Source organism: Anastrepha obliqua, chromosome 5, assembly GCF_027943255.1.
Source record: "Anastrepha obliqua isolate idAnaObli1 chromosome 5, idAnaObli1_1.0, whole genome shotgun sequence".
Lineage (NCBI taxonomy): Eukaryota > Metazoa > Arthropoda > Insecta > Diptera > Tephritidae > Anastrepha > Anastrepha obliqua.
Genome location: NC_072896.1, coordinates 56,702,712 through 56,720,133, shown reverse-complemented (window position 1 = coordinate 56,720,133; position 17,422 = coordinate 56,702,712). Strand labels below are relative to the sequence as shown.

Here is a 17,422-nt window from a genome sequence, read left to right as displayed (position 1 = left end):
ATCTCTTGTATGTAAAAATGATGTTTATCTACTTATAAAGCAGCATACGCAAACCAAACTAGTAGCTGTAGTAGGTTTCACTATAGCCACCATTACTCCGGGATTAATCCTAATCGTACTAAACCCACTTATCTATCATCCCTCCCATCTAACTATACTACGCCATATACTCGCCTATGCATTGTTCACAGTGTAATTACAAATGCATATCTACTGCAAGGGAGGCAACCAAGCCTGTGACGATTTTGTAATACTCCAGTCAGTATCCTGCACTTGTTAGCCTTTGGCTCTGGACTAGATAGGCAGAACTTTGACGGTCATGATACACTATCGCTACTAATGAACCCTTCCGAATCCAACATTTCCAAAATCTATAAATTTCTGAAGGACTCTGATCTTCTACGACGTATATAAACCAGCAATTCTTCACCAGCCAGCTGAAAGCCTCCGTTGCTAGCGCTGCGTTATCTTTTTGTTTATTTAGCAATTCTATTGTTATTTAAGCTTTTAAAAAATAAAAAAAAAAAAAATAAATATTGAGTTTTTCATTTTTTTATTTATATAGTATACATATAATAGTAATAGCTCCTAAGAACAATGTCGGAAAGCATTTCGCCAGAAAAAAGCTGTAGAGTAAGTCAGTGAAATTTTGAAAGATTTCAAGCCAATTGAGAATGCAACAAAAGAAGCTTGTGGTGAACAATTTTTAACATCTATTAATATTATACCACTGGTAAGCCTGTTGAGGAAAAAAATTACTGAGGACAACACGGACTTGGGGGCTGTATTAAAGAACAATCTCATGATAGAATGGAATAGAACAAGTTTAAAAATATTGAACAACATTCTTAGTTTTCGGTGCTTCTGTTGCTTGATCCACGTTTTAAAAATCTACACTTTGACGACAACGTGGCATGGGAAGGACAATCCGAGAATTCAGCACACCAAAGAAAATGATGGGAGTGGTAGGCGTTTCTTAATGTTGAAACGCTTGGAGCGCGATATTTTTACTAGTCGTTAACGAATATTGTGATGACTTCAGTTTTTGGGTCGACTACCACAGACTCGTCCAGGAAAGTTGGCAATTCAAAAAATGGCCTGTAAATGAATTCGACTCGTTAAATACAATGCCACCAGAGTTATCAATGTAAAAGAGAGTCCAGTCGTCAAACTACCGTATTGGATAAGTGGGCAGAAAGATATAATAAAATCTCGCGTTTTTATTAAACAGCGTTTAAATATCTTCACAGTGTGGCCAGAACTAGACAGCAACTTCTTCTAAAAAAATGACTGTAAGTTTTGGCTTTGACTGTTATAATTTTTGTAATTGTAATTTGCAATTTCGACTATATGGTATTTATTGCCATCTTTGATATAACCGTCTTAAGACATTAAGTAATTATTATTAAGGTATATTAAAAATTGCTACAATAACAAATTCGCACAAATGTAAATGTAAATTTTTTTCAAATGAATTTCTTCTAAATATTGACCGTTACATTGAAGCCAAGCATCCGTACTCTGTGCCACTCTCCAGAGAAGTGACGTCGGGATGCCACTAACCCCGCGAACGATATTTTATTTTATTGGATTTGTTTCATAGACTTTACCTTTGAGGTATCCCCACAGAAAAAAGTCCATAGGGGTAAGATCGGTGGACTTGGGTGGCCAGGATATGTCAATGAAGCGGCTTATCAATTTAATAGTCAAGAAATTACGCAGTATCGACCATGTACGACATGGCGCCATCTTGCTGAACCCATCGTTCACAGAAATTTGTTGTCCTCGACGATTTTCAAAAAATATGGTACAATTATTCCACCACTTGGCAATGACACCCAACCGTCACTTTGGGACTGTGGGATGGCTGTTGACATTTTAGTAGTGGGTTTCCATTCAATAACGGCAATTTCCCTTATTAACAATTCCATTTAAATGAAAATGGGTTTAACCATTCTAAAAGATAGTTTTGTACGGCCGCCGTAGCCGCATGGGTTTTCAATAGATGCGATAGATCCACTTGTATTTTTCCCGTTCAAGGAAAAGTTTTATAGAACAAAAACAAAGCTGCGGACTTTCTCTTCAAAAATTATTTGCATACGTTGTTTGCATTATGTACCTGCTTTGCTCACGCTCTGTAATCTTCTTCTTATTTTTTCTTGGTGTCGTTTTTTTTTCGTGCCAGAAATGCCAAGTGAGCCAAGTCCTTCCCCATTTGGTTCTTTCAACGCAGTGAGGTCTTCCTCTTCCTCTGGTATCACTTTCTGGCACCGTATCGAATACTTTCAGACCCGGAGCGTTTGCGTCCATTCGTACGACATGATCTAGCTAACGGAGCCGCCGAATATTAACCCGGCGCACTATGTACATGTTTTATTATTTGCTGCGTTACCGCTCATCAGTGGCATCCACGGCGCTGCAGCTAATTCGAGGGCCGGTCACCGGGACCCCTACGACAGTCAACGTGTTAATAATGAAATAAAAAAAACTAAAAATTGCTAGAAATTTTATACCGAAAATTGGAAATTCTTCTTTTTCTTGGTGAAAGAGGATTAACGCTGAGAGGTAGAAATAATCTTATTGAAAACAAACCAATGACAATTTTTTGGGATTCTAAAACTTATCCGTTGTTATGATTTTATGTACATTTAGTGAGCTCTTGGAGCAAGTTAGAGGTTCTCAACGCGAGCACAAACGGTTGCATACCCATTATCTTTCAGTCGAAATTCAAAACAAGCTTATACAAATTTTACCCATAATGTCATTTCAGTTACATATATTGAAAACACGGGAAAGAAATACTTCGCTATTATCGTTGATGCTCTGCCTGATTCCAGTCATGCCTTTCATTTTGCGGTAGCTTAATTCCAACTCGGAATCTAATCGAGCGTAGCAAATTCCATAATTGTACGAACCACATGAGCTCCTTGAATAGGGAGAACAAATTATTCATCTGAAACATATCTACAAAGCTAATTTCGTAACGGATCTTCCACCGTTTATTTTACCGAATACAATTTTTTCTCAAAAACCCTGTACAATCAAAATATTTTTTATTGGGATTATATTTATTATACAAGAAAATAAAACATATTTTCTATGGCACAATATATTGTGCACTGTTATAAACATTGGATAAAATAAATGTTTCCCCAGTTACCTTCGCACATTCTTCCAATTGATCGTTATGAATTTTAAAACTTGAGTTAATCGCTTTTAAAATACATGAAATATACCAGTTATTTTAGCAGACTTTTCTGAATTTCGTAATAAATTTCGAACAGAGTTACTGTTGTTAATGTTACCACCGCTTGGGCTGAATGTTGTGGACAAGTAAACCACAGTAATTTTTAAAGACCTCCTGCGTCCTACTTAAACTATTAAACTTTTACTTTTACCTTTCTTCCTTATTGGCAGGCAGCTTGTAAATAATGTGTAAACGAAATTCAATGCATGGATCAGATCGGCCAAATGAAGGGAAGTTCGCGTTCACTTTCTTCACTTTCACGACTTACATTCCTATTATTCATTTTACTGGGCTTGGCTTCACACATATGAGAAAAAAGAAAGGGCATTGTAAATTTTTCATGCAAAGGACAAAAGCAGACTTTATCAAAACCTCGAAATTACCGACGAGAATTTTGGTTGGAATGAAATCTTGAATTTATTTCTTTTAACTTCCATAATAATTAACTCCTGGTCTCCTTGGAAAAGACAAATTTCATAGGTCGCCAGAGTCTTGTTGAAGATGCGATGGATTTTGCTATATTATATTTTTGCCACATTCAGCATTTACAGCCATTTCAATTGCCGTCTTAGAAATTGAAAGAAGTGTTTTATCTGCTTGTTCGCGTTTTAAGGTTTGTTTATATTGGACTAGCGTACCCTCGCCCGCTTCGCTAGACGATAAATTCAATGATTTGCCGAAAGAGAATTAAATTAATACGAAACAAAGCAAATTCTTTGATACAATTTCATTCGAACTTTATTGTAACACTTTTTGGTAGACAACGTTTTTGGTTTTTTCATCTTTCGCGTGAATAATGACGATGGTTTGCCAACTCGTGAGCAAGCTACATACAATTGTCCATGAGAAAAAATTGGGTATTCTAAATTAATACCGCACATTTGTAGAGACTGTCCTTGCGCCTTATTAATTCTCATAGCGAAGGCAAGGCGAATAGGGAACTGCAAACGTTTGAAATCGAATGGTAAATCCGCCGGAGTCAGTGGAATTCAGGGTATCAAAATGTCTTCTCCTTTGTACTTCCCTTTCAAAATTGTTGCTTCGATAACGTTACCCATTAGCTTCTTCACAGCGAGTCTGGTACCGTTGCAAAGTCGGGGCACATTACTATTGCGCAGCATAATAATCGGTGCTCCAATTTTTAATCGTAAATTATGAGGTGGTAAGCCTGGTAAATCGAGTGAGTTTAAGAATTCAGTTGGATAATTTACATCTTGATCAGTAATAGTGTCCATTGACTTATACGCAACTATGTCACCAGGTATTTGATCTAAAATAGCTGAATTTATATCATTGACGTCCTTATTTTTCTCAGCTAAAATTGCTCTTTCGCTGAGTCAATCATGGTTTTTGTAATGTTGAACTATGTTTGGAAATACACTCTGTATCAATGCCTCTTTAGACTGTGCAAAAGTGCAGAAATTGTTATGCAATGTTATCATTCCTGTTGTTTTTGAAAAAAGGTTTATTTTTTTTGGTTAAAAAGTGTTTTTTGAAGTTTTGAAAAACACTTCGCTCTAACAAATTTCTTCTCAGTTAATTGCTGAAAATTAAATATTTTGAAAAAACTATTTTTTTTTAATTTAACGTTTTTGAGAAAATTTTGTTCTTGAAAAAATTTCACACTTTTGTAAAAGTTTAAATTGATTTGTTAAAAAAGATTTTTTTCCGCTTTGAAAAACACCCCCTCGAAAAAATGTATTCTCTATTAATAGTGGAATATGAAATGCTTTGAAAACACCATTTTTTTTTTAAATTTTGTTTGATTTTCAGAAAATTTTGTTTTGAAAAAATTTCATACCCTTGAAAAAGTTTTATTTTATTTTATTTGTTTAAAATTTTTGAAATTTTTTTTTTGTAATTTTAGAAAAACACCTCTTCGAAGAAATTTCTTTTATCTTTTTGAGGAAAATTTGGTTTTGAAAAAATTTCATGCTTTCGAAATTTTTTTATTTTACTTTATTTCTTCAAAATTTTTGAAAACAATTTTTTTTATAATTTTCGAAAAACACCCCTTTGAAAAAATGTTTTCTATGTGTCATAGTGGTATTCCATTAACTTTTAGGATTATAGTCAAATACTTACAAATATCTACGCTTTCACAAATAGCAACAATAAACAAATTTCCTCAAAACCAAAAAATTTACTCTTTTTTCTAAAAAAATTCTAAACAAACAACGTAATAAATTTAGAATTTTGTGTTCACGAAAAAAACAGTATTGTTTTTATTGTATTAACTGAAAACCAAAATGTTGCAAAAAATCAAAACAAAACTAAATTATTTTTTTGTGTTCATTTGGTCCATATGTTCCATAAAAAGTTGATATGGTAAATAATATGCAGGGTCTGATACACGCAAATTTCCATTGACCATTATAGTGACAAAATTATCGATCACCAAGTCGAACAGGATTTCAAAATCAGAGTTGGAATGAGTTCTTGTATGGTGTACTTCTGAAAAAATGAGAAATAAACAAAGAATTCAAGAATTTTTTTTATCATTTCGCGTTTCTTTCCTTTTTCATTCGATTCCAACATTTGTTCATAGCCGAAAACATCGTTTGCAAACGCATTCATTTCCATATAGAATTGGTCAAAGAAAGCATTGCTCAATTGAATTGAAACATTATTTTCATAAATACTTAGGACCTTAACTAATGCACCTTGGTACATACCTAACGCAGATATTCATCGCGACCTTGACATCGATACTATTGATGAAACAATACAAAGCGCTAGCAGAAGACACATAAATAGACTATTAAGGCATACAAATCCTATGATGAGAAGACTACCAAATAAATAAAAATCTACCCAAAGTCGGCTTAACCGTCAAACACCAACAGATCTTGCAAAATCCTTGTAATCAATTGTCAACTAATCGTATATATCATTGTTTGTTAACCACTTGTTTTTAAATAATATGTATATATTTCTTCTAAATGAGCTTGGGGGCATTGGCCCTTCAATATCACTCTCATTCCATCTTTTTGTAAATCAAATTACTTATTGTCTAACGACAGGTGTAATATTTTATGGAAGAAATAAAAAAAAAAAAAAAATTTTCATTCGAATCATTTGAAATTTCTGTATACAATACATTTCTGTATCACAATACAAATACAAAAAATTCAAAAAAAGTTGTACACATAAAATTACACATAAAATGAATGTCGATTCGAAACTTACTTTAATCTAACAATCGAGCAAGTTTTGTTTTGGACAATATTTTGATTTTTTCTTTTTTTTATATGAAGAAAATATTTAAAAGAAATTTTTTTTTGCTAAAAACCTTCCCCTAGTGGATCCCTATAATATGAAAAAAGAACGAATAAAATTGGCCTCGTATCGGCCCAAAAAAATGCGGACGAACGAACATCATTTCATTTTTATATATATAGATATGTGCAGCTCCATCACACCGCATTTAATTATTAAGTCCAGGATAGAGCATTTGAGAACTTTTGTATTTGAAAGAATCACTTCATTCACTCTTGTCTATCTAACTACACATGTAGTATAATTAATTAAGGCCTGGAGTGGAACTTCCGCAGTTACCTCCGTAATATCAGTCCCTGAAGGACAATAACCCTCTTTGGCAATTTTAATTTATTTATATTCCGGATACAACTTACTTCTACTTTTATCTCGGTTGCGTGTAATACAATATTATATTGATTAACTGAGAGACTATCACCAATCATCTGCGGAAAAGTGTGGTAGCTTTTAATGAAGTGATTCGCAGCACTTCTTTATCTTACCTCATCTTTTCGGGGAAGAGCATGACAACTCGCTCACAATTACAACCAGTACTTCTTGGTTTAATATCGTTTCAACTGCAAACCTCAATTATCTTCGGTTTGTATTGGAAACCAGAGTTGCAACTTTTCAAATTTTTATAATTTATGGAACTACAAGCGTCAAAAAATGTTTCCAGTTACACTTCAGCACTATTTGAAGTGGAAGGTTGTGATGTGACCACATCAGAAAATTCAAGTTTCCAATTGCCAGTGTTCCCAATGCCTCGCCGATTTGCACCACTTGGCTTGAACTCCGAAGCAGAGGTCTGAATTTTGGCTTTGATTGAGAGAAAGACCGGGTCTGATAATATATAAGTAGAGTCATGTACTATTTCCAAAACGCATGCTAACAATGAATAAAATCGACACATACATATTTTTATTTGTCTATTGATTTATTTTAAATATAATACATTTCATGAGGATCTAGTTCTTCAGTAAACTTTACAGCTATATTAAGATATTATAAAAGATAATTGTAGGTTATGATTGGTATAAATGAGCTAAAAGGAGTAAAAAACTTTTTATATGAACGAATTTCAAAAATTAAAAAAAAAGAAGTTCATAAATAACGCGCAATATATATGTATATAACTAATATAGCTGTATAAGTAAAGTTGCTGTATAGGTAGAATTGAGAGTCATATAAATTACTAATTAAAGGGTTGCGATATATTATAGAAACGCTCGAATTTGTCAGTCATTTTATCAATACGATTCGAGGGAAGAACCACGTTATTTTGGGGATGCAACTCTGCCGTTGCCGTGGCAAATTCAGCATAATTTTTAATAATTTAGATTGTCGAATCTGAAATTTAATAATATAGTTTTAGCTCAATTACCCCGGGCATTTTTTTTCCTTGATAAATTATACATTTAGATGGCGTTCTCGAACTATATAAGGAAAACATCATAATGCATATTATATCGCTTCTAGTCGGAGCATGGGGCGGAAACAAATGTTCTGGAATGATTTTTGTCAGCCGCTATTTGTCTGATTTGGCTCCAGGTGATGGTTGAAGGACTCTCGTGGGCGATTGTGTGCATCCAAGTTTGACGTGGGCAACCTCTCCGTCGACTTCCTTCCAGATTCCATTGAAAAGCCATTTGGCAACATTGTCGTCTTCTCTGCGGAGAGTATGTCCAATCCTATTCCATTTTTACTTTTTTATTTCGGAATTCATTGGGCAGCTTTAGTAAGCAGAAGAAAGTCCATATTGGAGATCGTTCTCGGCAAAAAGATACGGTATATAATTCTAAGGCAATTGTTGACAAACGTTTGAAGACGTCGACTTATGTGGTCAGACACAAGTCAGGCCCCTGAACCTTATAGGAGGACCGATTTAACGCTGGTATTAAAGATTTTAAGTGTGGTTTTAGTGACGCCATAGTCTGCTAAGCTTGCTTATTAAACGCTGTTTGTGCTTTAAAAATACGAGCTGATAAATCTGTAACTGAACCACCATCTTTTGTGATTTGACTACCGAAGGGCGGGGATATTCACAGAGGTGCATTAGCTCTCTAATTGCTGGAAGCGATTCCTCTCCTGGGTAGTCCAAGTAACTCACAACCTCCAGCTTCGGCTAACGGTCATGAAGTGAACTAACGTGAGAAAGCAAATGGTTGTAAAGTGATGGGTCACCTAAAATTCCACCACTTTACCGCTTTCGTGAAGCAGGCAGCGTCCATCAATAAACAAACAAAAGGAAGGGGAATTACTTGTTTGTAAAGAAGAAGAGTAGGCGAAAGCAATGGAAACAACCAAACACAGGAAATTATACGCATGCACACACTTTCTTGCCGCGGCGTCTTCCGCATAAAAACGCAAACAAACTGCATTTGAAGGCTTTTTTGAGAATTTGGAGGTCTAAAATATTGTATAGCACAACAAAATCCAATTATTCATAAGCGGAAGCTTATACATATTTCAAAGTACATTCATTCATTTCCGGATGCCTGGAAGATAGTCAAGGTTACTCTAATTTCCAAAAACCCCTTGCGTTCTTTTCCGTCAGATTTCCGTCATGCATATAGTCGAATATCGTGCAAAAATAAGCTTTTATGGAGATCCAGGCTAAATACAGAAGGAGTCACAACTGTGATATAGCTACGCTTAAAGTAACCGACGATATTCAACCTGCTTTCGATAAGGGTGATTTAACTATTTTAACCCGATTAGTTGCTTCCACGAATTATGATCGCATTATATTCGTACTTAAACTGAACAAGTGTTTTTGAATTTTCTGTATTTGCTCGAAAACTACCTTAGTAATTGTTGGGAAAGGTGGTGGTTAAAAAGGCTGTTCTGAGCTAAGAAAACTCCAATTTTGTTCAGGATTTTCATTGATGATATCGTTTGTATGTCCAAATTTATCTTTCTCACCGAATTGGTGTCACTGAGAACTCAAAAGCTAAAGTGAATGAAGATATCCACTCTAATTCTATTTAGGTCAAGTCGAATAATTTGAGCCTAAATCCAACGAAACCTAAAGTCATAACAACACTAACTCTGAAGGGCACATCGATCAATTCTGCACCAGTAGTAATTAGTCTCGGTTACAAAATTAATTAATATTTCAGATGTTTGGATTATATCAACCAAGGTTTAAGTAAAACTTATTTTGTTCTAAGAAAGCTATGGTACAAAGCGGTCTTTGCTCCTCAGGCCAGTAAGAACTTTTATAGCGACACTAAATTGATATTGTGGCTGATTTTTGGTCAGCTGGATAGAGCGTCAGATACGTAATTTCTAAGCATAAGTATACCATATGTCACCCTTTAGTTGTAATATACTTAATTTTAATCTGACTGTTTTCTTGAACCACTGTAATCATATGCATTGTATTTGTATAAACTGGGTTTCGCGTGGAATAATTATTTTCAAAACAGAATTAATCTTGGGAATTAATTAATTGTTCCCGGAAGTTTTCCGATAATTTTCGAGTGCCCAAATCTGAAATCATTTTGGGGTAGGCTTGCATTAAGCATGATTAAGCCCGGAATTCGTCGTAGACATCTATGGGAAGAAGATCTGCAGTATTTTAGTAGGGGTAGAAGGCAGCGTTCCTGTAATAAGCATGGATGCTGCCCTTTGTACCCTTTCCAAATATTATAAATATTTGTGTAAGATTTTTTGAAAATAATTAGGGCATTCTTATTGACTTGCCAAAATCCCGTTCTGTTTGCTAGACTTGATATCCTCCTTGTTACCCTTCTCAAGGCGGTAATTTCCGTATTCTACCAGACTGGTGACTTCTTACCATTAGGATGGGCTTTATTACACCATATTTTAAATTCAGAACTACATTTTTGGTAACAAAGTTTTCATCAATTTTATACTTTGTCTTAGAAGGGTTCGCTTTATCAGTTCTTAACGGTATGGTGAGTGGAGTGAGGTTGGCATTTAGTCTTTTTTATTTTACCCAGCTAGTCCGTCTCTTATTTCTATTTATATTTCGTTCTTAGAGAACAATGAAAACACCAAAATATCGAGAAACATGTATTAAAGACCCAAATTTACAATAGGGGTTTTCGAAATTCGTCGTATTCGTAATATTTTCTTCTTATTTTTACAATGAATTTAAACTGTACAAATATCACTTTATTTCACTATATTCAAAATATTTCCTTTAAACACTTATGATGCATACATTAGCAACAGTACTGCACGACTTAAAGACAGCTTCTTAAATATTTCAAAGCGGCAGTGACAAAGCAAACAGTTATTGCAATATTATTTTATGCTTCGTTCAATTAAATAAAGTCATTAATTATTACACTTTTATCAAGTCCTACCTCAAAGGCCGACATTTCTTTGTTCAGCAGAACGAAGACCACTCGGAATTCTGTGAAAGTTTAGCTGTTGTGCCCCAGGGCAGCATAATAAACTTATACTTGCTCTATACCAACGATTTGTCAGTTCTTCCATCGAAATACCCCGAAGATTCCAATCGAAAGCACTTAGAATGATTAGAAACACACCATATTATATCACAAATGTCCAAATCCATAGTGAATTCAAATTTCCTACAATTGCTCAAGAAATAAAAAAACTAGCTACATCGCACAATATAAGACTCTAAAAGCACTCAAACTCTTTCATATCAGAGATAACTCGCAATCCCATCTCCTTTAACATACTGAAGATGAAGTCAACATCGGATTTATTAAGCTAATATTATTAAGCTAATAAGGAAACATCTACACATGTTTTGGGTGTTTTCCAGGCATATCTAGTATACTATGAAAGTTAATAAACAGATTTCAATAAATAAATGGATTAAAAAAAAGAGGTTGTCTGTAAAGTCGGTTTACTGACGATAGTTTAACGTGACAACGTCATAAGAAAATATTGATGGAATGGTTGCGATTTTCAAAACAAAATTTTAATTTTATTTGTTTGATAGATATTTTGTATGGATGTAGAGGAGGAGGTAAATGGAATTGCAATGGAATAGGTCAAGTTACATTTACACAAACGTGAAAAATGACGAAACATTTATCAAATTCATGAAAGATATCTTCAATTTCGATTGTGCATCAAACGTTAATAAGTCAACAACACTAAGAGGCACCATCATCGATTTGCCTTTTTCAAGACACTTTACACTCCCTTTCATTTCCTACTTTTTCTATCATTGTCCTGTTCTCAACAGAGAAATGGTTCATTACCCTGCACACAGGAAGAAGGCATATGCAAATACAAGTATGTGAATTTATATACATACAAATGCGCATATACATACATATATATGCTCACTCAAGTAGGACAGAGCCAGATGTCGAACGTTGCCGAACGCGGGGGCCAATTGTGCTCTTTGTCGTTCGTTCCGCGCTCTCGCTTGCAGTTCAAGCACATTAGCTTACATTTGCTTGCGTACGGAATAGATTCGTATATTTGATATGTCCATATGACTTGTATGCATCTTTACATATAGATTTGTTCTTTTTGAAAATTGCGCGAAATTGTATATGTATATGCATGTTTATATACATATCTTATAAGGTATATGGTAAATATTACCATACATTTTTTCCTTCATATATAATAAAAAAATTAATAATAATAACATTAAAACAAGAGTTATTATTAACAAGCTTGGTTTTATTTTAAATTCTTCAAGTAAATCAAATTAATAATAATCAACAAGAAGGCATATGCAAATACAAATACGTGAATTTATATATGTACATATGCGCATATACATACATATATACGCTCACTTAAGTAGGAGAGAGCAAGATGTCGAACGTTGCCGTTCGTTTGCTTTGTTTGCTTTGTCGTTCGTTCCGCGCTTTCGCTTGCAGTTCATTCAAGGTAACGACAATGAGCAAGGTAACGACAAATGAGCAAGGTAACGACAAATGAGCAAGGTAACGACAAATGAGCAAGGTAACGACACATTTTTTCGCGCGTGCAGCCGGCTAAATCGAATTATAAGACGTCATCACGTCAAAAAAAACAGGTATTTTGCGACCATACAAGTGATCTGTATCTAAAATGATAGCTCTCCACTATCGATAGCGGATATCACAAAATAAACAAAACTTGGATACAATAGATGTTTAAATAACCGTTCTTACTGATCCGACCCATTGAACTAATTACAACTACATCGGACAGGCTTATAAGTAAAGAAAGAATCAGAAATTTGTGAAATTTGGTCGCAGCTGAGATCATAATATACACTCTGCTTTCGTATATTATGTATTTTTTATTTTGTCATTTCCTCGTCATTCTTTTACTTTGTTTTCTTCATTCACATATCATTAATAACCGTCATTCAATCATTATTATTTTTGAATCATTATTCATAACACATGCGACCATCAATTAACCGACATGTTTTTGAATTTTTCCCAAATGTGGCTGTCAAGGGGATGGTAAACATATGCAATTTATATGTGAATTATATTTGAGCAAAAAAAGTTTTCAAAACTCATTTTCAAATAGAATACTGTTTAACAAAAATGTAAGACATACTCCAACTAATATTTCATTTATTTTCAGAAATTGTTCGGGTCGGCTAGAAATACAAACTTGTAAAGGGCACTGTGGTTATCCAGTAACTCATTTTTGGCGTCGGGCCAATAATGTCATCTTCTTTCAAGCGAAAGGAACTCATGACCATCCAAGGCCTGAAGTAAAGGGTTCAACTGAAACTCGACGTCTCTTTGGTAACAGTCGGCGAGTACGCAACGATTCAATTGCCCTTTCACGTGGAAAAACCATCCGTAATTTAGAAAACAAACATCAAAGTAATGCAAGTTGCCTAATAAATGCTCCTCATGATCTAAACTTAATGGAAAAACACAGCATTGTTAATCATTGTGGTATTTATGAAAGCTGTCACAAAGTGGTTCCTTTGGCGCACAAGCAGGAAACTTCGGAACATCTAAAAATTTTGCCAGCAACTTCATCTTTCATGCCTTCAAATTTGTATGTTAATGCCAACACGTTTTCGAGTAATTCGAATTTAAGTCAAATGAGCTCATCATCTAACTTTCATAGGCATGAGAATGCGTTTACAATACTTGAAAATCGTCAAACTCCATCAGCTGTCACGTCTTCGGTATCGCTTTATTATTCCCCGGCCATGCAACGACATCAGTTACAACATCTAAACAGCGTAACTAAGACAGTGGACTTAAATTCAGCAAATGACGCTCAGTTTTGTACACCAGTATATCACGATACTTATCGCGTTAATGAAAGTTATGACGACACATCGAGCGTAACGTCTAGTTCAGGGTATAATTCAGATGATTATTTTCCTTCCTCTGTGCCATGCTCTTCGTCTTCCAGCTCTCTTACCATCGTTAACAACCAGAGGCAGGAATTTGCCAGGTCGGTTGCATACTTTGCTGCACAAACTTCTGAAATATTTAACACGATGTTTGAACCGTTTGAACCAGTTGCAATGCCACAAATTCCACTGCCTCACATTTCCAGAGATCTACCAGCGGTTGATGATTATCAAATCACAAGTTCTTTCGAAAAGAACGCAGAAAATCATCAGATACAATACCAGTGCTCAACCTCCGAAACCAACACAAATACCGATTTTTACTATTGTAATTCAGGTGTCGACAATGCTGCTTGGAACATTTGTATTTAAATTATTTAACATTTTCTTATGTTGTTTTGAAACATTTTCATTTATACATAATATATAATACATATAAATATTTAATCCTCCCTTTATTTCATGTTTATTGGAATTTTAATGAAATAAATATAAATATACCAAATGTTTATTTAAAAAATAATCTTCATAATATTATTGTTATATTCATTATTATTATTACGTGCAGAGGTAACATACATGTGTCTCGCACGCACATAGATATCAAGGGGAAATTTTCGGTAGTGTTTTTTGTGGGTTACATTGTGTTAGTTGATGTTTAGTTCGCAGTAGCCAAAGGTAATAGCTAGGACATGAGTCATTGAATTATATATGTAAATGTTTGCTCGAGTTATCGTGCGCAGGGGCAACCGAACTGTCTATATCCGTCTTGATTCCAATCGCTGTTACGAACAACCGCCATGTGAACAAAATTATGATACCATGGGAACGACTGAGCGTGTATAAATTTAATATATAACTTACATAATTAAAATAAGAAGTAAATATTCGTACTACATAAACACCCATCTGCAAATGGATACAGGTCCTTCTACTTACAAGGATAGCTGAAACCGCAATGCCGGACAGTAGTATCCAACTTGAAATGGGTAAAGGGTGCCCGTAGGGGGCGGTGCTATCATCTCTCATGTGGAATTTAATAGAGTCGATTACTTACTGCACCTGTCGACTAACAACATAATCATAGCAAGGGGAAGGTTCAAGAATACCCTTTGCGATGGAATGCAAATACCTGTAAACCTGAAATAAAGATGGTGTGCTGGTGTGCTGACTTTAAACCCGTCCAAAACAGTCCTCATTAGTCCTTTAATGCATCGATAAATTAAATTCACCCACACATAAACGCATCAGGCGTACAAGGGGTCTAGGACACAGGAGTATACTGGGAACCAAGTAGCGGACGCATGGGAAAGAGAGGCTGCCGCCACGAAATTAATGAGGTTTTACCTTGCTTGCTCAAACAACATACTATCAATGAGGGGTTTAGAAGCGAGGAGCCACGGTTACGTGACATAAGCTCTTACCAAACTATGAGGGTACGCCTGGCATTCTCACAGGTCAATGCAGATTGCATAGCTATCTGCAAGGGCTCGGGATATGGTCCACCAACTCCTGCCGTTTCTGCGACTAGTCTACGGAAACTCCATTACTCATTCTTTTTGAATGTGTTGCCATAGCGAAAAGAATGAGTAGAGATCTCGGCCGGATAATTTACTTACGATTTTTAATTGAATTACTTTGGAATAGAAGCTATGATTACTGAATAATGATTACCTGCAACAGATTTTGATTTCCCTATTAGGCCATTTTACTTTTAAGTAACGAATATATCCATATACAAATTGGATTCTTATAAATATTTCGGCTTCAACGCCACCTGCGAATTTATAACATCTTGGCGTACAGACAAAAGTTCACCAAAGTTTCATCGTAATCGGATGAACGGTTCAGGAGTGTGTACATAATAAACAGAGATATATTAATTTGCATATGGCATAAAGATATCACTGTAAAATTTTAACAACTGTAGACCTACGTGGCATCAAATTTGCATTGAATTTCTATAATATTAAATCAATTAAAACTAAAAGTGAAATTTCGACTTTTGGCATTAGACTTTAGGAAATTTATTCTGCGGTTGAAATTCGATTATAACAACACAAAATTTTGAGTTTCAAACAATATTTAAAACATTCGCAGATTAGAAGGGGGGCCATCTTTTATCAATATGAAGCATGAAAAATTACGAAGATATCGTGTGAAACAAAGTGTTAACCTTGTAGAATTGATAAGGAACAGGCCAAGAAATCAACCATATGGTTTTCATCGTTCTAGTTGTAGCACCAGACGAAATTTAAGAGGCAGAGATAATGTCATAGTTGATAGAAGATTCCGCAGTTCAAGTCTTGGTCACAATCAAAATCAATCTTTTCTGCCAATTCACAATCAACAAGAAGCAAAAGTTTTCGGAAGGGACTCTTATTCTTTAACCTCAACTGTGTGTAATTCTCGAAAGAACAGTGTTGGTAGTATATGTGAAGAATGCCATCAAAAGATTAACTCTCCCCCTAACCAAGAGCATACAGTACCAGAACCAGAAGCGCAAGCAACTACGCTGCCATGTGGATTTGTGAATGGTCTTTGCAGAGCTTCAACTAAAGACTTAAATGAAACAAAATTTTGTCAAGGAAAAAATGAAGATGCAAAACCAAGTTGTATTAATGGAACACAATTTAAATGTGAAAAACAATGTAGTGATGTCTGTAGGAAAGATTTTTTGGTGCAGCCAAACAAAATTCAATCTTCAGAAAATGATAATAATTCGCCGAAGCTATGCCAACGTTCATCCGCAGCTTTTAATTTTTTTGATTCTAATGGAAGCGACGAGGTCTTTTCCATAAACGAGGTATCGGCTACTGGAAATACTCCTAATAACAGTCACTCAACTTTGCAAAACCAATCTAATACTTTGTTCATCGAACATGCTTCTAGTACAGAAGTATTAGCGGATGAAGAAGCAGGCGGCGACGGACATCACAACAATTCTGTCATCGAAATCGAAATAACGTTGCATTCCAGTAATGATAATAATTCTGACGAGGAGGTCGAAGGGGATGAAGATGAACATATGGAGTTCAGTGAATAGGGAAGCGCGTGAGCGTATTTCATACCTCCAAAAGAGATAATAAAGAGCAGCGTTTATAAAAGTTTTCTAAACTTAACGATCATAAACATAAAAACATGCATGGTACATGGTACGGTACATACGAGTACAAAGTTCGAAGCATAATGGTTTTATAAGTTTCGATAAATACACATTTTAAGCCTAAAAGATCAACTTGTCTGGCCTTCATTGGTTTTAAACTTTGCATTTAAAATGGGTGGATTTCACAGAGGAACAGTCATTTTAGGGCCTTAACCAAACCAATTGGAAAATTTGTAGCCACATCTCTCCTATTTTGTTTATTTCAACAGAAAAAGACGTTTTCTAAAGTCCAATTGATGATTCCAAAATCAAATTGACGCTTCTTAAAATCCACTGGACCATTCTTAAATTCAAGGTACTCTTACTAACATCCAATTGACCCTTTATAAAATCCGTCAGAATTTCCAATTTGGTTTATATATTTGTGGGCCTGATTTTCAACCAAATTGCTTGGGTTTGAAAGATGCCAGCATTGGAAACAAATCTGTTTACAATGATGTATTATTATTTACGGTGTGATGTG

General features: G+C 34.9%; 2 protein-coding genes across 2 annotated transcripts in view; both read left to right on the top strand.

The window, feature by feature from the left end:
* Positions 1 to 14,165, top strand: part of LOC129246836 (transcription factor glial cells missing) — a 28,359-nt gene extending 14,194 nt beyond the window's left edge. The window contains exon 2 of the mRNA XM_054885488.1: positions 13,058 to 14,165. Within this exon, the coding sequence (XP_054741463.1) occupies positions 13,058 to 14,165 (1,108 nt within the window). The remainder of the gene's footprint in view (positions 1 to 13,057) is intronic.
* Positions 14,166 to 15,775: 1,610 nt separating this feature from the next.
* LOC129249274 (uncharacterized) lies at positions 15,776 to 17,031 on the top strand. Its single transcript, XM_054888984.1, has one exon. The coding sequence runs from the start codon at positions 15,922 to 15,924 to the stop codon at positions 16,837 to 16,839; it is 918 nt and encodes a 305-aa protein (XP_054744959.1). The 5' UTR covers positions 15,776 to 15,921; the 3' UTR covers positions 16,840 to 17,031.
* Positions 17,032 to 17,422: the final 391 nt, after the last annotated feature.

Bases quoted from the DNA above. Each gene is read 5' to 3' on its own strand.
- LOC129249274 (XM_054888984.1), top strand. From the start codon at position 15,922: ATGAAGCATGAAAAATTACGAAGATATCGTGTGAAACAAAGTGTTAAC.